This window comes from Papio anubis, chromosome 2 (genome assembly GCF_008728515.1).
Source record: "Papio anubis isolate 15944 chromosome 2, Panubis1.0, whole genome shotgun sequence".
Taxonomy (NCBI): domain Eukaryota; kingdom Metazoa; phylum Chordata; class Mammalia; order Primates; family Cercopithecidae; genus Papio; species Papio anubis.
The window spans coordinates 48,357,015-48,383,457 of record NC_044977.1 but is presented as its reverse complement, the minus strand read 5'-3'; the positions used below and the strand labels follow the sequence as shown (position 1 = coordinate 48,383,457).

Here is a 26,443-nt window from a genome sequence, read left to right as displayed (position 1 = left end):
ATTGGAATTGCATTACATTTGTAAATCTACAAAAGTTGTGCTGGGATTTTGATTGGAATTGCATTACATTTGTAAATCAGTTTGAGGAGAGTTAACATCTTTGCTATGTTGTCTTCCAATCTATGTATATAGTATATCTCTCCATTTACTTACATTTTTTTTTATCAGTGTTTTGAAGTTTTCAGGACCCCCTATTTACATTTTGCCTGGAGAGCAAACTAATAGACTTCTGCCAACCCACTGCGGGGACACCTAGGGATCTGATTGCTTGTTAAGGAACTTGCACCGAGTCCTCTCTGCTCCAGCCTTCCTTTTTACTGCCAGCTCCAGAGATACTAGGTTTGCCATTCCCAAGTCTTTTGAGGGTTTTACAGAGAAAATCTGGTTGGTTCTCAGCTTCTCCATTGTGTGGTTGGTATTTGGCTTTCTCAACTGTACCAAGCCTGTTACAAGTAAATAGGAATACAGTAGGTTTCACTTTGATTATATTCTTTCTTTACTTAAAACTTCTCAAATATCCTTACTTTATATCTCTGATCATTCTAATATCTTGTGCCTTGGTGCATCTGATTTCACTAGTAGTGCTTCTGTCTTTAGGTGTTTTGTGATTTTTACCATGATCTCATGTTCAATGGAACTTTCTTCATGGGAATTCTTTGAGGCCTAGGTTGAAAGTGAGTATCTCCAGAGGTATTGTGTCTGTGCCCACTGCTCTGGGAGCACCGCCAATCCGGGATTATTTTAGAATAAATTCTCAGCTTCAGTGTAAAATAGTGCCTTTAGATTACGAATTCAGACCACAAGGCTTAATTTGTGATAATAAAATCTCAGCACCAAGGTCAAACTATGCCAATGTCCCTGCTGCCTACCTCATCATAGCTTGGCTCATCCTTTCCATCCAGTTCTCCATGCTCTCTGAGGCTCTCTCCTGCCCAGAGTGTCCGTTTTCAGCTTGGCACCTGTGACTCTGCTAAAGGGGTCTGTGTCGACCCCCAGATGTATGTTTGGAAAACAGAAATTTCCTTTCTAAAAATCACTTCTCTGTAACTTTTCTGTGCCCAGCCTTAGGATAGGAACTAGAAGTACAGGTGTGAAAAAGGACACATGGCCTATCTTCATGGCACTCACATTTTGGGAGGAAAATAATTAACGAATGCTTTTTGAGTCCTTGTTTCATGCCAGTCGCCATCCCGGTGCATTCACATGCATGATGTCTGCAGTCCGAGTAATGACCTTGCACAGCAGGGTCTCTCGTGGATATTTTGTGGATGAGGAAACTTGGGCTACAGGGACAGGCAATGAGCTTGGCACTGGGGTTTGAGCTCCTCATGCTGGGGCTGAGTGACTGTCCTGCTCTCTCGTAGAGGCTGTGCATGCCCGTGTACTGCAAGTACCAGTTCCATAAGACTCCAGTTCACAAGACCAAGGGGGAGCCCCATGGAACCCACGTTTATTTCCAGGACATCAACGTCATCTTCCTTGGGGCGCTGCATCCCAGTGACCTAAGGGAATACCTGGAGGGTCCCCCCATGGTGGTGGAAGTTCACGACCGGGACCGCAAGTCAGAGGAGTTTTCTCAGAAGCCCGTGCTGTTTGGGGAGGACCCCCTGGATTCATACCTCAACTTCCGGGCCCTCATCTCTCCCAGAGAGACAGAGAGCAACCCCTTTGAGTCCCAGAACAAGATGTGGTACCCTTATGGGATCGCCAAGGTCAGTTTTGCTGACCTCCTCCTTGGCCACAAGTATTTGAACCTGGCCGTCCCCATCCACAGCTGTGAGGTTCAGCCCACACACTACAGCCAGGACAGCAGGAGAAGGAAGGTTGTGGGGCTTGGGGTCCCCAGAGATGGCCACCAGCATGGCCCAATGCCCATGGGCAACTACCTAGAGGCTGACTCCCAGCTCAAGTTGCGAGTGGACATCGCGGTGCCACTGAGGGCCAGGGCCAGAGCTGCCGATCCCGACCTCGGGGGCTCCCAGTTTGGCCGCATCATCTTCGTCTTTGACTTTAAGAAGGTCTCCCTGCTCCACAGCCTGCTGCAGGACATCACTATGATCAACGCTAAGGCCCTCGGCCTGGACTCCTACCCCGTCAGGACCCTGCAGCAGATCCTGTCGGCCTTCAAGATGCGTGTGCGGGTCCAGGAGCAGCAGTACCTGGATGTACTCACCGGCTTCCACCTGCTGGACGGGAAGACCCACCTTTTCATCCTGGAAGGCCTGGCCAACCAAGGCTTGAGGCAGCTGTGGGAGAACCACCAAAGCTGGTAGGTGGTTTGTTTTACATTTTACATAAAAATGATGGCATCTGGATGCCGAGGGAGTGGAGAGGTCTTTCAGAGTCAAGCCTAGGTTCAGTGTCCTTGTCTGTGAGTCTCCTTTCGGGGATCATTGTGAGGTACTTACCAGGGTTTAGTCATTGGACTTGAAGACTCGATTGCATTTGCTTGCAGGGAGGAATTCAGGCGTATCTAAGATGACTGAGGGGTCCAGGAGAGTGGCGCCTGTCTTCAGGGTTCTGAGCCAAGGGCTACTGTGGCCAACCAGGAGCAGAATATTCTGTATTAGATTTCAGCTTGCCCCAGGGAAGATCATTTTGAAGATGGAGGGGCTGCTTAGGTTGCAGGAAGTTACCCTTCTCTGAAAGCCTTCAGGGGACCTGGGGGCCACTCAGTGGGGACACTAGAGGTGAATAATTAAAGTGTCCAATTCTGGGCCGCAGCAGGTAGCCCTTTGCAGTTCCTCCATTCTTTAGTTTTGATGACATGACACCTCTCCCTTCCTTTCACAATTTGCAGGTATACTAGTTTGGGTAGATAGGATCTCCCTCCTTTAGTCCGGAGGGCCCCCATCTGTCTTCAGAATTCAGATGCCCCAGGACCCACTTGTCTGCAGTAGGGAGTCCAGGAGTTGAGGCTGTCTGCCCAGAAGGGGATTGCACTTCTCCGGACCTGCCTTCCTGTGCTGATGGGCCCAGAGGCACCGGGAGAAGCTGGCCTTGTATCTATTATAAGCCCAGGAGAACTGAAAACATATTTCCACACAAGAGCTTTTACACACATGTTCATATCAGTGTTATGTATAATAGTCAAAAAGTGAAAACAGGCCAGGTGCAGTGGCTCACGCCTGTAATCCCAGCACTTTGGGAGGCTAAGGCAATCCTGGAATCACTTGAGCCCAGGAGTTCAAGACCAGCCTGGACAACATAGTGAGACCTTGTTACTACAAAAAATACAAAAATTAGCCAAGCATGGTAGCTCCTGCCTGTAATCCCAGCTACTTGGGTGGCCAGGGTGGGAGAACCCAGGAGGCAGAGGTTGCAGTGAGCCAAGATCATGCCACTGAATTCCAGCCTGGGTGACAGAGCCAGACCCTGTCTCAAAAAAAAAAAAAAGTGGAAATAACCCAGATGTTTATCAACTGATAAACAAAAGATAATAAGTCCATAGAATAATTGAGCCATAAAAGAAAATGAAAGCCAGGCATGGTGGCTCACACCTGTTATCCCAGCACTTTGGGAGGCTGAGGTGGGGGGATTGTCTGAGGTCAGGAGTTCAAGACCAGCCTGGCCAACATGGTGAAACCCCGTCTCTACTGAAAATAGAAAAACTTAGCCGAGCATGATGGCACGTACCTGTAATCCCAGGTACTCGGGAGACTGAGGCAGGAGAATTGCTTGAACCCTGGAGGCAGATGTTGCAGTGAGCCAAGATCACGCCACTGCACTCCAGCTTGGGCAAGAAGAGCGAAACTCCGTCTCAAGAAAAAAAAAAAGAAAGAAAGAAAGAAATGAAATACTGATACACGTATCTCAACCTTGAAACATTCTGCTAAGTCAAAGAAGCCAGACACAAAAAGGCACATATTGTATGACTCTGTGTTTGTGAAATGTCCTGAACTGGCAAATCCATAGAGATAGGTAGGCTGGTGGTTGCCAGGGATAACCACTCAGGGGAGGGCAAGAGAGAAGCGGGGAGCCACTGCCAGTGGGCACAGGGTTGCCATTAGGGGTGTGGAGGATGTTCTAGAACTAGATAGTGTTTATGGCTGCACAACATTGTGAATGTAGTCAAAATCACTCATTCATGTGCTTTAAAAGGTTGAGTTTTGTTCAATACCAGCTTTGCCAACATGGTGAAACCCCATTTGTACTAAATATACAAAAATCAGCCAAGCGTGGTGGCAGGTGCCTGTAATCCCAGCTACTTGGGAGGCTGAGGCAGGAGAATCGCTTGAACCTGGGAGGTGGAGGTTGCAGTGAGCCAAGATCACGCCACTGCACTCCAGCCTGGGCAGCACAGCAAGATTCCGTCTCAAAAACAAACAAACAAAAAAAACGAGTTTTGTCGTGTGTAGCAGAGAATGTGGCCCGGCCCAGGAACAGTCTGGGCTCTGCCCTTGGCTCCTGGGAGGCAATCTGAGTCACACCTAATAGGAGTGTCTTTGTTCAGGGAGGGGACTGGCCACACCTGACAGTCACAGGATGGAGGCTGACCTTCCAGAAAGACCAACCGGGTTCTTCGGGATGGGGGCTTTGGGTCATGCAGAATCAGGAGACTGAGTTCAGCCATGTAGGCGGTCAGCCCGCCTGCCATACCTGTGCAGTGGAGCCCCCTGGAAACTCTGGCCACCAGGGCTGGGGCGAGCTGCCTGGCTGCAGTGTGCTTGCACGCCGCCACTCACCAGTGCTAGGAGGGTAGCACATCCGGCCCCACAAGGAGAGGACAGTGGAAGCTTTGTGTCTGGAGCCGTCGTGGACTCTGCTCCATGTGTTTGTTCCCCTGGCAGATTTTAATCTGTATTCTTTCCCTGTAATCCAACTAACTGTGAGTGTAGAACTCACTTTCAGTAAGTTCTGTGAGCCCTTCTAGCGTGTTATCAAACCAGAGAGCAGTCTCAGAAACCTCCTGAACTTGCAGTCGGCGTCAGAAGTAAGGGTGGTCTTGGGGACTGTGCCCTCAAACTTTGTGGTTTGGCTAATGCTGGGCAGATAGTATATGAATTACATCTCGAAAGCATTTTCCAGTGGCAGAAATAACATGAAGCATGCTCATTGAACCCCGTTGAATTAGGCTAGAAATAAAACATAGATCATTAACCAGAAAAAAGTTCATATGGAAGGAAATTAATAACCATACTTCCAAATAACTTGTGGGTCAAAAAGAAATCCTAATGGAAATTAGACATTTTTGAACTGAACAATAATGAAAATAATATATTAACTAAATTTGCAGGGTGGGCCGGGTGCAGTGGCTCACTAGATAGTGTTTATGGCTGCACAACATTGTGAATGTAGTCAAAATCACTCACAATCCCAGCACTTTGGGAGGCCAAGGTGGGCGGATCGCCTGAGGTTGGGAGTTTGAGACCAGCCTGGTCAACATGGTGAAACCCCATCTCTACTAAAAATACAAAAATTAGCTGGGCGTGGTGGCACACACATGTAATCCCAGCTACTCGGGAGGCTGAGGCAGGAGAATCTCCTGAACCCAGGAGGCAGAGATTGCAGTGAGCCAAGGTCATGCCACTGCACTCCAATCTGGACAACAGAGTGAGACTCTGTCTCAAAATAAATAAATAAATAAATAAAAATTTGCAGAGTGATATTGAAGCATTAGTCCGAAGAAAATGTATAGCCTTAAAATGCTTATTTGGAAATGAAAAATGTCTGAAAATTATTGAGACATAATTATAGTTGTTGCAGACATTGATATGTGTTTCAAATTATGCCAATATATTTAAAAATTTATAAGAAATTTTAAAAATAATACCAAAAATATGTTCAGATAAGATTATTTAATGTGGTATTGAATATAAAAATTAGTATAAAAATATCAAATTTTGAATACCATCTACATACGAAAACTAATTTTTAAAAATTGGAACACATTTAAAGTAAAATGTATGAAATTCATGGGACTAAATTTGACAAAAAGATGTGAAAGACGTCCATCATGAATATTATAGAACTTCAGGAAAAATTAAGGAAGACATAAATAAGTGGAGAGAGATACCATGTTCATGAATTTGAAGACTCAATATTCTAAAGGCTCAGTTATCTTCAGATTTGAACTGTAGATTCAGTGCACTTCCAGTTTTAAAAATCCCAACAGTTTTTAAAGTATGGACATTGATTTTAAAATTTTAAACTTTTGCATGTTAAGTTTCATACTTTTTTTTTTAAAATCAAAGTCCATACTTTAAAAGCTGTTGGAATTTTAAACCCTTTACAGCAACATGCAAAGGTCTTTTTTTTAAAAAAGATACCCTTGAATAAGAACAAGATAGAAGAACTTGCTGTACTAGATATCAAGACTCATGATAAAACTATAGTCATTAAGATAGTATGGTGTTGGTTCAGAGATAGACAAGCAGACCTATGGAATATAATAGAGAATCCAGAAACAGACCTACACATAAGTGTTCATTTGCCGTATGACATATGTGATATTGCAAAATTGGTAGGGAATAAATATACTAAAAAACACTGAATGTTCTACTTCAAAAAGATGAATCTTACACAATGGGATGCTATTTCATACTCATTAGGATGGATAGAATCCAAAAGTCCAGTAATGACAAGCATTGGCGAGGATGTGGAGGAATCAGAAGTGTCCTTCTCTGCTGGGAGGAATGTAAGTGCAGCCACTTTGGAAAACACTCTGGCAGTTCCTCAAGTGATTAAACACAGAGTTCCCATATGACCCAGGAATATCACTCCTAGATCTGTGCCCAAGAAAATGAAAACATGTATATCCACACTAATGTGTGGATTATTGCTAATTAGTGTACTAAACTTGTACACTCATGTTTATAACAGCATTATTCATAATAGCCAAAAGATGGAAACAGCCCAAATGTCCATGAAGTGGTAAAAGGGTAAACAAATGATGGGATATGCATACACTGGAATTCTATTTGGACATAAAAAGGAATGAAACACTGACACATGCTACACTATGGATGAACCTTGAAAACATGCTGAGGAGAAGCGGCTGGCCACAAGATGTTGCATATGACATGATTCAATTTATGTGCAATGTCCAGAAGAGACCAATCTATCAGAAAGTAGATTAGTATAGGGGTCCCCAACCCCTGGGCCATGGACCTGTACCAGTCTCTGGCCTGTTAGGAACCGGGCTGCACAGCAGGAGGTCAGCAAGCTCTGCCTGAGCTTCGCCTCCTGACAGATTGGCAGCAGCATTAGATTCTCATAGGAGCGGGAACCTTTTTGTGAACTGTGCATGCGAGGGACCTAGGTTGCGCATTCTTTATGAGAATCTAATGCCTGATCATCTGAGGTGGAACAGTTTCATCCCGAAACCATCCCCCCAACCCCATCCATGGAAAAATTGTCTTCCACGAAACCAGTCCGTGGTGTCAAATAGGTTGGGGACCACTGGATTGGTAGATACTTAGTGGATCAGGGGTGGGGGTATTCAGGGGGTTGGGAGTATACAGAGTGATAGCTAAGGGGTGTGGGGTTTCTTTTTGAGGTGATGAGATGTTCTGAAATTGATGATGGTGGTAGTGGTTGCACTAAATAGATGAAAAACTATTGAATTATACTTTACAAATGGGTAAATTGTCTGCCATGTAAATTATATCTCAATTAAAAAGTAACTCTAGGCTGGGCACAGTGGCTCACGCCTGTAATCCCAGCACTTTGGGAGGCCAAAGTGGGCAATTACCCAAGGTCAGGAGTTCGAGACCAGCCTGGCCAACATGGTGAAAACCTGTCTCTACTAAAAATACAAAAATTAGCCAGGCGTGCTGGCACATTCCTGTAATCCCAGCTACTCGGGAGGCTGAGGCAGGAGAATTGCTTGAGTCCGGGAGACAGAGATTGTAGTGAGCCAAGATTGTGCCACTGCACTCCAGCCTGGCCAACAGAGAGAGACTCTGTCTCAAAAAAAATAAATAAGTAACTCTAGTGGACAAAAAAAGTTCAGTAGGGAAAGGATAAACTTTTCAATAAATGGTGTTGGGATAATTGTGTTCCATAGGAAAAAAGGAAAGACATCCTTAATCCCTGGCAACCACTGCTATATCTGGAAATAGAACTGATTTTTGTATGTTGATTTTATATCCTAAAGCCTTGCTGAAACTCACTGGTTCCACGAGTTTTTGTTTTGTTTTTTTGGGAGATTCCTTGGGATTTTCTATACTGATCATCATGTCATCTGCAAATAGGGATAATTACATTTCTTTATTTCAGTCTGTATACCTTCATCTCCTTGTTGTACTGGCCTGGACGTGCAGTATTGTTTTATATAAGAATGGTGAAGGTGGCTCACTCCTATAATCCCAGCCCTTTGGGAGGCCTAGATGGGCGGATCACGAGGTCAGGAGATTGAGACCATCTTGGCTAACGCGGTGAAACCCCATCTCTACTAAAAATACAAAAATTAGCCGGGCATGGTGGCGGGCGCCTGTAGTCCCAGCTACTCGGGAGGCTGAGGCAGGAGAATGGCGTGAACCCGGGAGGCGGAGCTTGCAGTGAGCCGAGATCGCGCCACTGCACTCCAGCCTGGGCAACAGAGCGAGACTCCATCTCAAAAAAAAAAAAAAAAAATGGTGAAAGCACACACACTTGCCTTGTTTCTGGTCTCTGCGGCAGAAGGCATCAGTGTTTCCCCACTACCTATGATGTTAGGTGTAGGGTTTTTGTAGATGTCCTTATGGGTCTGAGGAAGTTCCATTCTATTCCTAATTTGCTGGCTCACACAATTCATAAAAATCAACTCTAGTCTAGGTAGACCAAGCCCCTGTTTTTAAACTTTTAACTTTGTTGGGTTTTTTTTTTAGCTTTTTCTTTCTTTCTTTCTTTTTATTGAGACAGGGTTTATTGCTGTTACCCAGGCTGGAGTGGAGTGGTGCGGTCACGATTCACTGCAGCCTTGACCCCCCCGCCTCAAGCGATCCTCCTACTTCAGCATCTCAAGTAGCTGGGACCACAAGCATGTGCCACCATGCCCAGCTAATTTTTTTTCTTTTGTTTGAGACAGAGTCTCGTTCTGTTGCCCAGGCTGGAGTGCAATGGTGCGATCTTGGCTCACTGCAACCTCTGCCTCCTGCATTCAAGCAACTCTCCTGCCTCGGCCTCCCTAGTAGCTGAGATTACAGGCACCCGCCATCATGCCCGGCTAATTTTTTGTATTTTTAGTAGAGATGGGGTTTTGCCATGTTGGGAAGGCTGGTCTCGAACTCCTGACCTCAGGTGATCCACCCGCCTTAGCCTCCCAAAGTGCTGGGATTACAGGTGTGAGCCACTGCACCTGGCCTAAACTTTTAACTTTGAAATTGCAAAAATAGTGGAGAGGTTGCATGTACTCATTACTCAAGGTCCCCCAATTCCCCCAGTGGTGACATCTTATATAATGACTACTGATTGACACAGTATAACTAAGTAGACTACAATGATCTGATCTCAGATTTCACCAGAAATTTTTTTTTTTTTTTTTTTTTTTTTTTTGAGACAGAATCTCGCTCTGTCGCCCAGGCTGGAGTGCGGTGGCATGATCTCGGCTCACCGCAAGCTCCGCCTCCTGGGTTCACGCCATTCTCCTGCCTCAGCCTCCTGAGTAGCTGAGACTACAGGTGCCTGCCACCGCGCCCAGCTAATTTTTTGTATTTTTAGTAGAGATGGGTTTCACCGTGGTCTTGATCTCCTGACCTCATGATCCACCCGCCTCAGCCGCCCACAGTACTGGGATTACAGGTGTTAGCCACTGTGCCTGGCCTTTTTTTTTTTTTTTTTTTTTTGAGACAGGGTCTGTCTCTGTCACCCAGGCTGAGTGGTACAAAGGCTCACTGCAGTGGTACAAGGGCTCACTGCAACCTCTACCTCCAGGGGTCAAGCCATTCTCCCATCTCAGCCTCCCAGGTAGCTGGGACTACGGGTGTATACCACCATGCTCAGATTATTTTTGTATTTTTTGTAGAGATGGGGTTTCACCGGGTTGCCCAGGCTGGCCTCCAACTCCTGGGCTCAAGCAACCTGCCCACCTTGACCTCCCAAAGTGAAAAATCTATTTTTGAAAAGCAAAATTACAAAGCTTATAGATGAAAATATAGAAGAACATATTCATGACCCCAGAATGGAGAAAGAGTTCTTGAACCAGACAAGGACAAAGAAGAAAAGAATCATACATTTGGCAACGTTAAAAGTAACTTCTGCTCATCAGAAGACATTGTCAAAGTCAAAATACAGAGATGAATCTCTAAATTTAAAAATTTTATTTGGGAAGCAAGAATTACAATTTGAGGTACACACACAGGCTGGGCAGTCTTCAGTATGTCTGAAAAACAGAGAAGGTTGGAGGTTTTATAAAAAGGAGGGGCATTATAAAAATGTTAGGTATTGTTTTGAGAATTCATTTTGTTTTGTGTTTGACACAAAACAAAGTTTTGGGGCACTGGCAACCTCCGACTGGCAAGTGCCAGTGAGTAAAAGTAGTCTTGGAGTTGCAGCACATGGTATCAGTAGCTATCAGATAAGACTGGCTTCAGGTTGGAGCAGGCGGCCTCAGCAGCCAGGCTGCGGAGAATGACATTCCTGGAGCAGTGCTACGTGCCCTGGGTGCTTTCTCCCCGCCTCTCGACTGTGTGATGAGAATGACCCAATGTATGTGATCAACTTTCACGACACCGTAAATATGGTGAAAAGACAAGCTACAAACAAAATTATTTGCAGTGTCTGGAACTGACCAATAATTAGTATCCTAAATATATTTTTTAAAATCCTGTGAATCAGTAAGAAAACATCCCAGTGGAAAGTATGGGCAAAATACCCAAACAAATACTTCACAAAAGAGGACCTACCCCTGACCAAGAACACAGATTCCTGAAGGGGAGATGAAAGCATTGTAGACTTCACCAGGTTCAAAAAGGCGGTGGATTGGCATAGGCCACTGCAGGGCAATGAGAGGAGGCTGTGCATAGAAACCCTGCCAGGCTGGTGTTGCCATAGTGCAGAGTGCGAGTGCCAGGGCAGGGCTTGGAGGGGTGGTGAGGGGCTGAGTGGGGGCAGGAAGGGGGTGGGAGGCACAGGCCATGAGCCAGATCAGGTCAATTTCAGCATTTCACTGCCAGTTCTCTGTCAAGGCCCCACGTTTTAAAAGATGTTGTGTCTACCAGGAGGCATTCATCATCATCATATTCTTTTTGTTTTTTCTATTCTTTTAGTTAATTTTTTATACTTTTAAATTGCTCTATTTTTATCTTACTATAGTCTTTATTACCAACCTTGTCTTTTGTTGTTGTTTTGAAATGGGATCTCACTCTGTTCAGCCCAGGCTGGAGTGCACTGGTGCCATCAGGGCTCGCTGCAGCCTCTACCCCCCTGGGCTTTTTTTTTTTTTTCGTTTTGGTTTGTTTTTTTTTTTTTGAGACCGAGTTTCACTCTTGTTACCCAGGCTGGAGTGCAATGTCATGATTTTGGCTGACTGCAACCTCTGCCTCCCGGGTTCAAGAGATTCTGCCGCTTCAGCCTCCCAAGTAGCTGGGATTACAGGCATGCACCACCATGCCTGGCTAATTTCGCATTTTTTACTAGAGATGGGGTTTCTCCATGTTGGTCAGGCTGGTCTTGAACTCCCGACCTCAGGTGATCTGCCCACCTCAGTCTCCCAAAGTGCTGGGATTACAGGCACGAGTCACCACACCCGGCCCCGGGCTTGTTTTTAAACAACATAAAAGCTGTACCTGACAGTGCACCCTCACCATGGTGTCCCAGGAAGCCGCCATGCAAGTTAGCTCTGGCCCTTGGCCTTCTGTCTCTTGCAGGATTCCCAGGTCAGAACACGGGAAATACAAGGTGCTGTACAACTCGCAGCTGCTGTTCCGCAGCCGGCTCTATGGGGACCTGGAGGCCATCCTGTACCATGTGCACCTCTTCCAGCCCACGGAGCTGCTGCTGCAGCAGGCGGTGCTTTTCCTGCGAGACACTGAGTGGAGGCGGGTCTTCCAGGCACTGACCAGGTGAGCAGTGGCAGCCCGCGTGGGGTCCTGCGCCCCAGCGGAAGGGGCGCTTCTTAGCACTCTGCGCCCAAACAGGTGAGCTGGGGTGTCCAACAACTACATAGTGGCCCCAACAGACGGTGGGGGGAGGAGGGCATCTGCCCAGATGCTGTGACTCTGTCGCGTCTGCAGTTCTTGAGGCGTGTCCTAGAATCACCTGAGGAGGGAGTGGCTGGTTAAACCCCATTTTCTAACCTGGGCAACAGAGTGAGACCTCATCTCCACAAAAATTTGTTAATAAAATTGGGAGGCCGAGGCGGGCGGATCACGAGGTCAGGAGATTGAGACTATCCTGGTGAACATGGTGAAACCCCATCTCTACTAAAAATACAAAAAAAATTTAGCCGGGCGTGACAGCGGGTGCCTGTAGTCCCGGCTACTACTGAGGGAGGCTGAGGCAGGAGAATGGCCTGAACCCGGGGAGTGGAGCTCACTGTGAGTGGAGATCACGCCACTGCACTCCAGCCTGGGTGACAGAGCAAGACTCCGTCTCAAAAAAAAAAAAAAAAGTTGTTAATAATTAGCCAGGTGTGGGCTGGGCACAGTGGCTCACACCTGTAATCCCAGCACTTTGGGAGGCCGAGGTGAGAGGATGGCTTGAGCCCAGGAATTTGAGACAAGCCTAGGCAACATAGTGAGACCCCATCTCTACTAAAAATACAAAAATTAGCCAGGTGTAGTGGTGCACACCTGTAATCCCAGCTACTTGGGAGACTGAGGCAGGAGAATCTCTTGAACCTGGAAGGCAGAGGTTGCAGTGAGCTGAGTTCGAGCCATTGTACCCCAGTCTGGGCGACAGAGTGAGACTTCCATCTCAGAAACAAACAAACAAAAACAGGCCGGATTCAGTGGCTCACACCTGTAATCCCAGCACTTTGAGAGGCCAAGGTGGGCGGATCACCTGAGGTCGGGAATTCGAGACCAGCCTGACCAACATGGAGAAACCCTATCTCTACTAAAAATACAAAATTTGCCGGGCGTGGTGGCGCATGCCTGTAATCCCAGCTACTCGGGAGGCTGAGGCAGGAGAATTGCTTGAACCTGGGAGGCGGAGGTTGCAGTGAGCTGAGATCACACCACTGCACTCCAGCCTGGGCAACCAGGGTCTCACCATTCCCTCATTGAGCAGCTGCTAGCCCACAATGGCTCTAGGGGAGCTGTGAGCACACCAGTCCCCACTCTCAGGAGGCCACAGTTCAGAAGGAGAGAGGACATAAAGAACACAGGCAGTGGGGTGCCCTGGGACCCAGCAGGGGCATGGAGGAGGGGGCTGCTTCTTTCCCCAGGGCAGGAGAGGCTGCTGTTGAGGAAGGGCCAGGGGATGTTCAGCAGGTGGACAGTTCACTTGCTGCTGGGTGTGGGGCAGGAGGTACAAACCCTGTCTTTATATTTTTAGAGCCAGCAACAGGTCTGGCCCTAGCTAGTGCTCGCTGGATGTATTAATGAAGGAGGGGAGGAGGCTGGAGAGATAGGAAGGATAAAGATCTTGGTTGGAACCAAGAGGCTTTTCTTTGATTCCGTGGCCCTCATCTTTGGCATGTGGGGTGGTGCCACAGCATTTGGGAGGAGGCCAGACCCGGTCCTGCCTGGTAGGTGACAGGAAGTAGCTGAGGGTTCTATGAAGGAAAGAGAACACTTTTTAGGAAGTGCTTACTGCATCCAAGGTAGCTGCATCCATATAGCTTTATTTCTATCTGAGGGTGAGGAAACCATATTCAGAAAGGCTAAGGCTGGGCCAGGGTCACTGCGACAGTGAGAGTGAGGGCAGGCATCTACCGCACAGTGGACTTCGGAGGCAGCTGAGACAGTCAGCAGCCAACAGCCATGACTGAGCATGGGTTCTGGACCCAATGCCCACTGCACACCAGGCCATGGCAGAAGGCACCTAGGAGGAGGCTTCAGGGCTGGGGAGGTCCTTGAGCTTTGCTGAGGACTCTCTCTCCAGCCTCCTCCTCCTCCTCCTCTATTAGCCAGCCCCCTGAGGCTCCTTGCATGATGTCCTCCTGGTGCGGAAGGCTCTGTGCTCTACATCCCTGATGGGCAGCTGGTAGGGCTGTGTCCCGATGGGGTATGGGAGGAGGGGAAACATGGCTAAGGACACAGGAACAGAGCAGCACTCAGAGCAAACCATGGGCAGCCTTTGGCTTCTGGGGGCTGGGGAGAAGATGGAGAAGGAGCCAGGAGCCCAGGCTCAGCAGACTGGAATGGGAACTCTTTCGTTACAAGCTCCAGGGCCTGGGACCAGCTAAGCAACCTCTGAGTGTTCATTTCCTGCTGTAGGATGGGAGTGATTACACCTGTCTTGCAAGGTAGGCGAGGTTCAGTGGGGCAGTGGTTCTTTGTTCCAGGATCCACGACATCTGCTATAACAGCACCACCCTCTGGGACGTGATGGTGAGGAACCTGCTGCCCTCCTCTGCCATGATCAAAGACTTGAGCCAAGAGTTTGGGATGCCCCTTTCGCAAGAAGAACTCACAGATGAGAAACTGTTCGCCCTACCACCTCAGCCCGCCCCCAATCTTGAGGACTACCACGGTCGGGACTCCAGCCTCACCTTAGAAATCCACGCCCACCAGGAGAAGTACCTGCAGTGGCGGAGCGCCATGCTACTGAAGAACAAAGACAAAAAGCACAGTTTCATCCAGGTGGGCCGCCTTCCTCTCCAACTTGGAGCTCCCAGGCCTCACCTGGGCAGTCCAGGCGCCTGCTGAGAGGCACAGGGCATATTCCTGAGTGGGACATTTGCCTCTGGTCTGTGCCTGCGCTCCTGGCCTGGGTTACCCCACTGGATGGGCAAGAAGTGCAGGAGGTGGGGCTGAGCCATGTCAGAAACCTTCACTCCCAGTCCTAGATAACCTTGTCCTTCCTGAAAGGTGAGAAGGAATGCTATTAGGTGTATTACCTTTACCATGGCCCCCAGAGTTCATTATAGAGAAAGAACTGTGGCGTGTGTGTGTGTAACATGTTGCTTAGGTTGCTCAGGGCATAAGTGTCGTAAGATGTCCAAGCAACATGGGACATAAACTGATCTGCATGACAGAGGGAGAGAATGGGAGACTGAGAAGCTGGTGAGAGGGTAGAAGGCTGGTGCTATGCGGCCTGAATGGGCAAGGAGAACCTCGCTCACCCCATGCCAACCAAAAAGACATGAAAACACAAATATCTATGGTATGACTTGGAGTTGTCTGCCTGTGGTCTCTGTGAAGGCCCTACCATCCCCCGCAATTCTCTAATTTAAAAACAAAAGTCTCCTAGAAGCTTGTAAGTTTTATATGTGTGCATTCTTTATGAAAACCAAAGAACAGACTTCTTCTATTTTGTTTGAATTGGGGTCTCACTACATTGCTCAGGCTAGAGTACTATGACTTGATCATGGGTCACTGCAGCCTCCAACTCCTGGGCTCAAGCAGTCCTCCCACCTCAGCCTCCTGAGTAGGCAGGCATGTGCCACCACACCTGGTTAATTTTTTTTAAAATCTTTTTAAGAGATTGGGTCTTGCTATGTTGCCCAGGCTGGTCTCTAGCTCCTAGGCTCAAGGGATTCTCCTGCCTCGGCCTCCCAAAGTGTTGGGATTACAGGTGTGAGTCACTGTGCCTGGCTGTTTTTTCCATTAGTGTTCAGGTTTTTAGCTTTTTCAAAAGAACCAGTTCTTGGATTTATCAATTCTGCTTTTTCTGTTTTTCTAATTCATTAACTTGAGCTTTTATTTTTATGATACTTTAAAACATACATCTTTCTCCTTTTTTCTATCTTCTCGAGTTGGCTATTTCATTCATTTTTATTTTTCTTGTTTAATAAATATATATATATCATAGAACTGTGGGAGGCCAAGGTGCGCAGGCTGCTTAAGCTCAGGAGTTTGAGACCAGCCTGGGCAACATGGCGAAACCGTCCCTACAAAAAATTAGCTGGGCATGGTGGCATGTATCTGTAGTCCTAGCTACTCAGGAGGCTGAGGCTTGAGCCTGGGAAGCACAGGTTGCAGTGAGCCGAGATCACGCCATTACATTCCAGCCTGGATGGCAGAGCGAGACCCTGTCTCAATGCGGGGCACAGTGCCTCATGCCTGTAATCCCAGCATTTTGGGAGGTTGAGGCAGTCAGATCCCTTGAGGCCAGGAGTTCAAGACCAGCCTGGCCAACATGGCAAAACCCCTGTCTCTACTAAAAATACAAAAATTAGCTGGATGTGGTGGTGTGCACCTGTAATCTCAGCTACTTGGAAGGCTGAAGCAGGAGAATCACTTGAACCTGGGAGGTAAGGTTGCAGTGAGCTGAGATCGCACCACTGCATTCCAGCACTCAGAGCAACAGAATGAGACCCTGTCTCAAACAAACAAACAAAAACAGTCAAACAACGTTGAGAGTATTTGCAGTCTTCCTTATCCTACCTCTCAGTGCCCTTAAGATATGTGCAAGAATATATATTCATTTCATGGGTTAATATAATTTTGTTAATGCCACATAATATGGAAGCATTTTAAATTTATATTTATTTTTGAGATGGTCTTGCTCTGTTGCCCAGGCTGGAGTATAGTGGCATGATCTCAGCTCACTGCAGTACCTGCCTCCCAGGCTCAAGCGATTCTCCTGCCTCAGCCTCCTGAGTAGCTGGGATTACAGGCACACACCACCATGCCTGGCTAATTTTTGTATTTTTAGTAGAGATGGGGTTTTGCCATGTTGCCCAGGTTGGTCTCGAACTCCTGACCTCAAGTGATCCACCCACCTCGGCCTCCCAAAGAGCTGGGATTACAGGTGTGAGCTACCACGCCCGGCCACAAGGAAGGGTTTTTAAAGATTTTGCAGGGCCAGGCACAGTAGCTCACACCTGTAATCCCAGCACTTTGGGAGGCTAAGGCGGGCGGATCACAAGGTCAGGAGATCGAGACCATCCTGGAGAACACGGTGAAACCCCATCTCTACTAAAAATACAAAAAAATTAGCCGGGTGTGGTGGCAGGCGCCTGTAGTCCCAGCTTCTAGGGAGTCTGAGGCAGGAGAATGGCGTGAACTCGGGAGGCAGCGGAGCTTGCAGTGAGCCGAGATCATGCCACTGCACTCCAGCCTGGGTGACAGAGCATGACTCCGTCTCAAAAAAAATGCAATATTATAGACAATTTTATAATATGGTAGTATACAATTTATTTACTAGCCCCCATCTCTTGTAAACTTGCTGAAATTGCTTGTATTGTTCCAGCTTTTTAAAAAATCATGTTCCTATTATCTTAGATATGGCTACTCTAAAATGGCTTTAAATTTCCTATTCATACTATAATAATTGAAACCCACCCATAATTTAATTTTTTCACATTTTTACACCTTGAGATATAATTTACATACCATAAAATTCACTCATTATAAGTATATATAAATAGTTTTTAGTAAATTTATAGTTATAACACCATCATCACAATCCAGTTTTAGAACATTTCCATCCCCACAAAAAGTATTCTCATGCTAGTTTACAGTCAATCTCTCCTCCATTCTTAGTCCCACATAACCACTGATCTGCTTTTTGTCTTGATAGATTTGCCTTGTCTGAATATTTCAGGTAATTGGAACCATATAGTTATGTAAATTTTTGTGTCTGGCTTCTTTTACTGAGCATAAAGTTTCTGAGGGTCATCCATGTTCCTGAATATATCAGCAGTATGTTCCTTTTTTATTGCTGAATATTATTCCATTGAATTGATGTACCATATTTATCCATTCACCACTTTTTGGAATTACTATTATTTCTTGCTTGGGGCTATTATAAATTTGCTCCTATGAACATTTGCATACAAATCATTATGTGAAAATATGTTTTCATTTCTCTTGGGTTGAACCTAGGAGTGGAATTGCTGTCATATAGGTAGGTTTATATTTATGATTTTAAGAAATTACATTGTAAGAAAAGCAGTTTTTACAGTGTAGTTGCACAATCTTAACATCCCTACCAGCAATGCATGAGGGTTCTAGTTTCTCCACATTCATACAAACACTTTTTATCAGTCCTTTTGATTATAGCCATTCTAGTGTGTATCTCATGATTTTAATTTGCATTTTATAATGACTGACAATGTTAGGTATCTTTTAGTGTGCTTATTAGGAATTAATAAAGCTTCTTTGGTGTAATCTATATTTGTATCTTTTTGAATTAGTCTCTTTTTTCAAATTGAGACAGGGTCTCACTATGTTACCCAGACTGATCTTGAACCCTTTGGGCTCAGGCAATCCTTCCACCTTGGCTTCCTGAAGCGCTGGGATTACAATTATGAGCCACCGTGCCTGGCCCTCTGTTTGTATCATTTATCCATTTTAAAATCAAGTTGTCTTTTTATTGTTGAGTTGTTATATATTCTGGATACAAGTACTTAATGGGAAATATGATTTGCAAATATTTTCTCCATATTTGTGGCTTGTCTTTTTTTCTTAATGGTGTAAGAAAAAGCTTTTGAAGTATAAAAGCTCTTAATTTTGATAAATTCCAATTTATGTTTTTTCTTTTAGCAATCATGCTTTTGGTGTTATAGCTAAGGACTCTGCTTAAAGTTACAAAGATCATTTCATATCCTTTCTCTTACACTTAACTCTTAACTCGCACATTTAGATCTGTGAACCATTTTTTTTGAGGTCCATGGTAAGGGTCTAAATTAATCTTTTTGCATATGGATATCCAGTTGTCCTCACATCATTTCTTGCAAAGACTAGCTATTCCCCCATTGAATTGACTTAGCACCTTTGTCAAGAATTGATCATAAATGTAAGAGTTTATATCTGAGTTCTAAACTATGTCCCATTAACTTATATGCCTCTCCATATACCAGCAACACATTGTCTTGATGACTTTAATTATAGTTAGTTAGTTGGATTTTTTAAGTCCTTTAACTTTGTTCTTTTTCAAAATTGCTTTGACTACTTTGGGTCCTTTGCATTTCCACATATATTTTAAGATCAGCTTGCCAACTTCTGTAAAAAATTCTATAGGAATTTCATCGGGATTTTATTTATTTATTTTGAGATGGAATCTCGCTCTGTCGCCCAGGCTGGAGTGCAGTGGCGTGATCTTGGCTCACTGCAAACTCAGCCTCCTGGGTTCATGCCATTCTCCTGCCTCAGCCTCCCAAGTAGCTGGGACTACATGCACCCGCCACCACACCTGGCTAATTTTTTTTTTTTTGGTAGAGACGGAGTTTCACCGTGTTAGCCAGGATGGTGTTGATCTCCTGACCTTGTGATCCGCCCATCTCAGCCTCCCAAAGTGCTGGGATTACAGGTGTGAACCACCATGCCTGGTGGGGATTTTATTGAATCTACAGATTGATTTGGGAAAAACTGCCAACTTAACAATTTTGGGGTTGCCAATTTATGAACATGTAATGTCTCTGCTGTTATTTACGTCTTGTTTTCCTCAGCAATTTCTGTAGTTCTCAATGTGTAACTCTTGCACTTCTTTTGTGAAATTAATGGTGCTATGAATGTAATTACTTTTTGTATTGTTTCCATAATATAGAAATAGAATTAATTTTTTGTACATTGATCTGGTGTCCTACAACCTTTTGAACTGGATCACATCATCTGTGAAGAAAGGTCATTTTCCTTTCCAATCTGGATACTCTTCCTTCCTTCCTTCCTTTCCTTCTGCCTGGGCTGTCATAAGCTCGGAGGTTCAAACAACAGAAAATTATTTCCTCACTATTCTGGAGGCTGGAACGTCTAAAACTAAGAGTCCGGCAAGGTCGGTTTAATTCTGAGGCCTTTTCTCTTGGCTTGTAGGTGGCCACCATCTTGCTGTGTACTCATATAATCTCTTTGTTGTGTGTGGAGAGAAAGGAGAGATCTCTAATGTCTCTCTTTTTTTTTTTTTTTTTTTTTTTTTAGACAGAGTCTCGCTTTGTTGCCAAGCTGGGGTGCAATGGCGCAATCTTGGCTCACTGCAATCTCCGCCTCCAGGGTTCAAGCCATTCTCCTGCCTCAGCCTCCCGAGTAGCTGGGATGACAAGCACACACCACCTCACCCAGCTAATTTTTGTATTTTTAGTAGAGACAGGGTTTTGCCATGTTGGCCATGCTGGTCTCGATCTCCTGACCTTGTGATCTGCCCGCCTTGGCTTACCAAAGTGCTGGAATTACAGGTGTGAGCCACCTCGCCCATCCTCTAATGTCTCTTCTTACAAAGACACTAATCCTATCAGATCTGGGCCCAACCTTATGACCTCATTTAACCTTAATTACTTCCCTACTCCAAATAGAGCCAGGCTGGGGGTTAAAGCTTCAATAGAGGAATTTGAGTGTGAAGACATTCAGTCCGTAACACTTGCTTTCCTTACTCTTTTCTTCCTTCTCTTTGTCTTTCCCTCTGTTTCTCCCTTTGCATTGTCTAGAATGTCCGGTATAAAGTGCAGTGTTGAAGAGGAGTGGTGAGAGCAGGCATGCTTGTCTTGCTTGTGATCTTGGGGTTAAAGTATTCAGGCTTTTACCATTAAGTTGGACATTAACTGCAGATTTTTGAGAGATGCCCTTTATCAGGTCAAGGAAGTTCCCTTCTAATCTTAGTTTGTTGAGAGTTCAGTATGAATAGGTGTTGGATATTTGTTAAATGCTTTTTCCACATTATATATACATGTTTTCACAATATATGCATTTTTTAAATTGTGAAAATTTTATGAAAATAGATGCATTTAACAAAAAAAAATGCTTTTGTTGAATGCAAATATTGTGATCATGTGGTTTTTGTTCATTATTCATATGGTATACTACATTATTTCATATTTGCATATTAAACCAGCCTTGGATTCCTGGGAAAAATCTCACTTCTTCATGTATAATCATCATGCATATGTGGCTAGATTTGGTCTAGATTTGGTTTTATGTTCGCTGCTCAGGTGAGGTGTACTGGTATTACATTCAGGTTTCTTGTTGTTTTTGAGATAGCATCTTGCCCTGTCACCCAGGCTGGAGTGCAGTGGTGTGATCTCAGCTCACTGCAACCTCCGCCTCCCAGGTTTAAGCAATTCTCCCTGCCTCAGCCTCCTGAGTGGCTGGGACTACAGGTGTGTGCCACCATGCCTGGCTAATTTTTGTACTTTTAGTAGAGACAGGGTTTCACCATATTGGCCAGGCTGGTCTTGAACTCCTGACCTCAGGTGATTCACCTGCCTCAGCCTCCCAAAGTGCTGGGATTACAGGCATGAGCCACCATGCCCAGCCACATTCAGGCTTTAATGTCTCTCTCTCTGAATAATGTTGAGCACCTTTTCACATATGATTGGCTATTTGGATATCTCCTTTTATAAAGTGCTTGTTCAAATGTATATATTTTCTCCATTTAAAATAAATCTAGTTGTATTTTTCTGATTGACAGTGTTTTACTGTTATTCAAGTATGAGTTGTTAGATGTGTCTCTTTTCCCAGTCTGTGACTTGTCTTTTCATTGTTTCAGTGTTGAGAAATATTTGTGAATACCAATTAATTTTTCTGTGGTTAGATTTTTTGGGTATTTTTCCTGGGTTTAGAATTCTAGCTTGGCAGTTATTAACACTTTAAAGAAATCATTCCCTTGTTCTCTGACTTCCATTGTTTCTGTTGGTCAGCTGCCAACCAGTCTTGTTCTTTTGAAGATAATTTGGCTGTCTCTGGCTGCTTAAATTTTTTTTCTTTTCTTTGGTTTTCGGCAGTTTTATTGTGATGCTCATAGGCATGTTTTTCTTTGTATTTAACCTGCCATGGGTTTCTAGAACTTGTTAAATCTGTAGCTTGTTTTAAGTTTTAAAAGTTCTAAGACAGTATTTCTCTTCAGATATTACTTATATTCATCTTCTCTCCCTCTCCTCCTGGGACTCCAATGTTAGATATTTTCACCATGATCTGCATCTGATATTATTTATACATCTCACACTTTCTATTTTACAGTCTTTTTTTCTCCTTTTTGTCCTTCAATCTGATTATTTTCAACCAATATATCTTCTGATGCAGGGGTCCCCAACACCCAGGCTATGGACCAGTAGCAGTTTGAGGCCTGTTAGAAACTGGGTGGCACAACAGAAGGTGAGCAGTGGGCAAGTGAGCATTACCACCTGAGCTCTGCCTCCTGTCACATCAGTGGCGACATTAGATTCTCATAGGAGTGTGAATGCTATTGTGAATTGAACATGCAAGGGATCTAGGTTGCATGTTCCTTATGAGACTCTAACCAATGCCTGATGAGCTGAGGTGGAACAGTTTCATCCCCAAACCATGCCCATACAACCTTCTCCCACTGGCCATGGAAAAATTGTCTTCCACGAAACCAATCCCTGGTGCCAAAAAGGTTGGAGACTGCTGTTTTGCTAAATCACTAATCGTATTCCCTGCTGTGTGTTGGGGTGATCAGACCCAACACCAGGCCGTGGGGGCCACAAAGTCCAGCAGAGTTCTCATTCTCATAAAGGAATGAGATAAGAGTGCATAAAGTGGGGCCAGGGGGCCAACGCTAATATGGAGGCTGTGAAGGCCCCGAGTTCTGGAAGCCCACATTATTTATTGGTGATCAAAGAAGCAGGTGGTGAGGATGTGGGGGTTGAAAGAAAGCAGTGTATCAGCGCATGATCTACAGCTATGACAGTTTAGCATTTTCTTTGAAGCAAATGGAAAATGTTCTGCTACTTGAGATAATAGTAAACATGTTCTTCTAGTTTAAGATACAATCAGTTGGGCGCAGTGGCTCACGCTTGTAATCCCAGCACTTTGGGAGGCCGAGGCTGGTGGATCACCTGAGGTCAGGAGTTCGGGACTAGCCTGACATGGAGAAACCGTGTCTCTGCTAAAAAAATTACAAAATGAGCCGGGCATGGTGGTGCATGACTGTAATCCCAGCCACTTGGGAGGCTGAGGCAGGAGAATCACTTGAACCCAGGGGGCGGAGGTTGTGGTGAGCCGAGATCACGCTATTGCACTCCAGCCTGGGCAACAAGAGCAAAACTCCGTCTCAAAAAAAAAAAAAAAAAAAGATACAATCGATCTATGAGCCTGGGAGTGCTAGAAGCAAGGAGCCAGCAAGTCTAGACACATTCCAGAGGCCACGAGGGGTTTTACGCCCTGAGCCCTGGATTCCATCCAAGCCACGAGGAGTTTTTTTTGTTTGTTTGTTTGTTTTTTTTTTTGAGACGGAGTCTTGCTCTGTTGCCCAGGCTGGAGTGCAGTGGTGCGATCTCAGCTCACTGCAAGCTCCGCTGCCTCCCGGGTTCACACCATTCTCCTGCCTCAGCCTCCCTAGAAGCTGGGACTACAGGCACCTGCCACCACACCCGGCTAATTTTTTTGTATTTTTAGTAGAGATGGGGTTTCACTGTGTTCGCCAGGATGGTCTCGATCTCCTGACCTTGTGATCCGCCCGCCTCAGCCTCCCAAAGTGCTGGGATAACAGGCGTGAGCCACCACGCCTGGCGCCATGAGGAGTTTTATGCCCTGGGCTCAGATTATGGTGCGGCAGGGCTGCCTTCCACCCTTTGGCACAGAGCTTGGTGTTCCAAAGGCCATGAGGGGTTTTAGACCCTGGACCCCAGACATGTTCCAAGACTCTTTTACAATATATCAGACATGCAAGTCCAGCCTCAGCTTTTTTCCCAACACTCAGCTTTTCCCCAACATGCCCTCTTTTCTTTTTTGTAAAACTGCCACAGCTATCATTGCTTGTTCTCGACGGCAGCTTTCTCTCCAGAGGTGGCTTCTGCATCTGCAGACTAAAAGGAGACAGCACAAACACATAATTATTAGAACAAAATCTGCAACTGTAGAGCTTTCAATGGCCTTCATCCATTTAAGAGGATTGTGGACAACCCATTGGCTGTCTTGTTCAAAATATCAGTTCCAGGGAGCAGGGCTAAGTGAGTCGGACAGGCTTCAAAAAGCTACCCTTTTAGTTTTACAGTATCAAGGGTGAGATTTTCATCTTTGCCCTCCAGAATGCGTTTAAGAGTAGCATTCCCTATTGCTAGCATAAAAGGTGGCTGAACACAACTTTGAATCCAAAAGGTCCTCTTTTTGTTTTTAAATTAATTAAGCAAGGCAGTTGCAGGCTGTGCCGCCCTTAATTGCCGGTTAGTGATTCAGCTTCAGTTTTCTTAGCCCTTATTCAAAATGCAGTCACTCTGGTTTGAATGCTTCTTACATATTTCTCCTTTCCCTTTTACAAGAGGACTCTTAATCCTAAGGGTTGCAGAAGGATGAAGGTCCGTCTTCTGCAACTTCTTCATGCTGAATAGGGACGATGATATTCCTGCCTATTAGGGTCTCTTGTATTCAGGGCAGAGAGGAGCTCAGTCAGAAAGCATTGGTCCGTTAAGCATCTGTTGTACCTCTGAGTTCCAGCAAAAGGTGAAACCCTGGTGCTCCAGCAGTTTCTCAGCTTCCTGTGTGGTTTTCTTGATCTGTCCCCATGTTATGGGGGTTGATGTCAGTGTGATTCCAGTCGGTCCTTGTTCCATCTTCGCATTCAGATTCAACTGGCCCATGGCTTGTAATGGGGGAACCCAGTCCATGGTTGGGATCCATGGGTCCCTCCAGTCTCCCATTCCATGGTCATACACATCTCGAGGGCACCCATACGGTTTGTTCATGTCCTGCAAAAACACTAGCATACCCTCAACCCCACGTTAGTAAATCTAGCAAAACAGAAGCAAAAACTTTTGTTGCTGTAGCTGGGAGGCATACCATTGCTGAAGCATTTGTTCTACAAGCTGTAACTCAGCTTCTGCCTCTTTGGTTAATTACCATGGGGTAAAATTTTCCACTGATAATGAGAAACAGGCCCCTTCTAACAGAAGGCACAGAGAAAGCAAATCGAGGCTTATCCTTCTTGTGCAACAGTATAGCAAAAAAGCAACCCTTAAACCTTCAATTTGCACTGTACAGGTGGGTGCACTAGATGCTGTGGCTCATGACAGATCTTCAGATGTTTGGTGGGCACCCCATTGTTGCAATAAGTCTCTACCCCATAAATTGACAGGAATAGGTGTAATAATAGGTTGAATTGTTCCTTCCTGGCCATCCGGCCCTTGACATGGTAAAATCAAGGAACTTCGAAAAACTTCTGAAGCAGTCCCTATGCCAACAATACCCATGGAAGTCTTTTGTTTGGGCCAATGTTGGGGCCATTGATTTAAAGCTGTAATAGAGACATCAGCTCCAGTATCTACTAGTCCTTCCAAAATCCTTTCCCGGAATAGTTACTGTACAAATAGGTCTTCTGTCAGACACTTGATTAACCCAATATACAGCCTTTCCTGCTTGATTAGTACTACCAAAGCCTGTTCTTTTCATTGTGCTGCTTCCTAGTTTTGTGTAAGGTAACAACAATAACTAAGCAATTCTTTCTCCTCGGGAGGCGGACCATGGAGTTGAAGAACTAATAACTAATTGAATTTCTTTTTCTTTTTTTTTTTTTGAGACAGAGTCTTGCTCTGTTGCCCAGGCTGGAGTGCAGTGGCGTGATCTCAGCTCACTGCAAGCTCTGCCTCCTGGGTTCACACCAGTCTTCTGCCTCAGCCTCCCTAAGACCTGGGACTACAGGTACCCACCACCACGTCTGAATAATTTCTTTTTTTTGAGACAGAGTCTTGCTCTGTCACGCAGGCTGGAGTGCAGTGGCCAGATCTCAGCTCACTACAAGCTCCGCCTCCCGGATTCACGCCATTTTCCTGCCTCACCCTCCCAAGTAGCTGGGACTACAGGCGCCCACCACCTCGCCCGGCTAGTTTTTTGTATTTTTTAGTAGAGACGGGGTTTCATTGTGTTAGCCAGGATGGTCTCGATCTCCTGAGCTTGAATAATTTTTTTGTATTTTTAGTAGAGGCAGGGTTTCACCGTGTTAGCCAGGATGGTCTCGATCTCTGTACCTCGTGATCCACCCACCTCGGCCTCCCAAAGTGCTGGGATTACAGGCGTGAGCCACCATGCCCAGCCAACTAATTGAATTTATCTGGTATAATCAATTATTCCCGTATGCACAGTGACACCTCTTAAACTAGACCAAGTAATAGACCGACTGTTCCTGAGGGTAAGGGTCCCCTAACGCCTGTGGGGACCTTCTTTGGTGGCTCCGCAGGAAGTAAGGAGATGGGAATTGTGCTGCAGAGGTTTATAGCAGCACTGCCTACTGTGGCAGGGGACAATTGTTGTATGTTTGGAAGGGCACTGGCTGTGCTGGATATGCCTCGGTTTGTTGAGGGACCTGAGGCGGGCCCCTCTTCCCGTTTCCTGAAAGAGGTTGTCCCTCTTTGCTAAATTTAGAATGACACTGATTTGTCCAGTGATTGCCTTTCTCACACTGGGGGCATACACTGGGACTTTTCTGTTGATTGATGGTAGTTTTTGCCTTTTGATTTCCTTTTCTACGTTCCTTTTTTGTGTGTGTCCAAATTGCCCACAATTGAAATAAGAGCCTGAGAAACGGGGCA

At 45.5% G+C, this 26,443-nt stretch overlaps 1 protein-coding gene across 27 annotated transcripts in view; it reads left to right on the top strand.

Annotated features, from left to right (window-relative positions):
- The window catches only part of KIAA1257 (KIAA1257 ortholog), an 81,779-nt gene that overhangs the window by 42,566 nt on the left and 12,770 nt on the right, over positions 1 to 26,443 (top strand). For 20 of the 27 annotated variants that reach the window (XM_031663075.1, XM_031663071.1, XM_031663076.1 and 17 more), the window contains 3 exons: positions 1,365 to 2,269; positions 11,790 to 11,984; positions 14,372 to 14,669. In XM_031663075.1, coding sequence (XP_031518935.1) covers positions 1,365 to 2,269; positions 11,790 to 11,984; positions 14,372 to 14,669 — 1,398 coding nt within the window. Of the gene's footprint in view, positions 1 to 1,364; positions 2,270 to 6,551; positions 6,638 to 11,789; positions 11,985 to 14,371; positions 14,670 to 26,443 lie in introns of those variants that run through there. The other 7 variants (XM_031663078.1, XM_031663077.1, XM_031663079.1 and 4 more) reach the window with 5 other exon arrangements.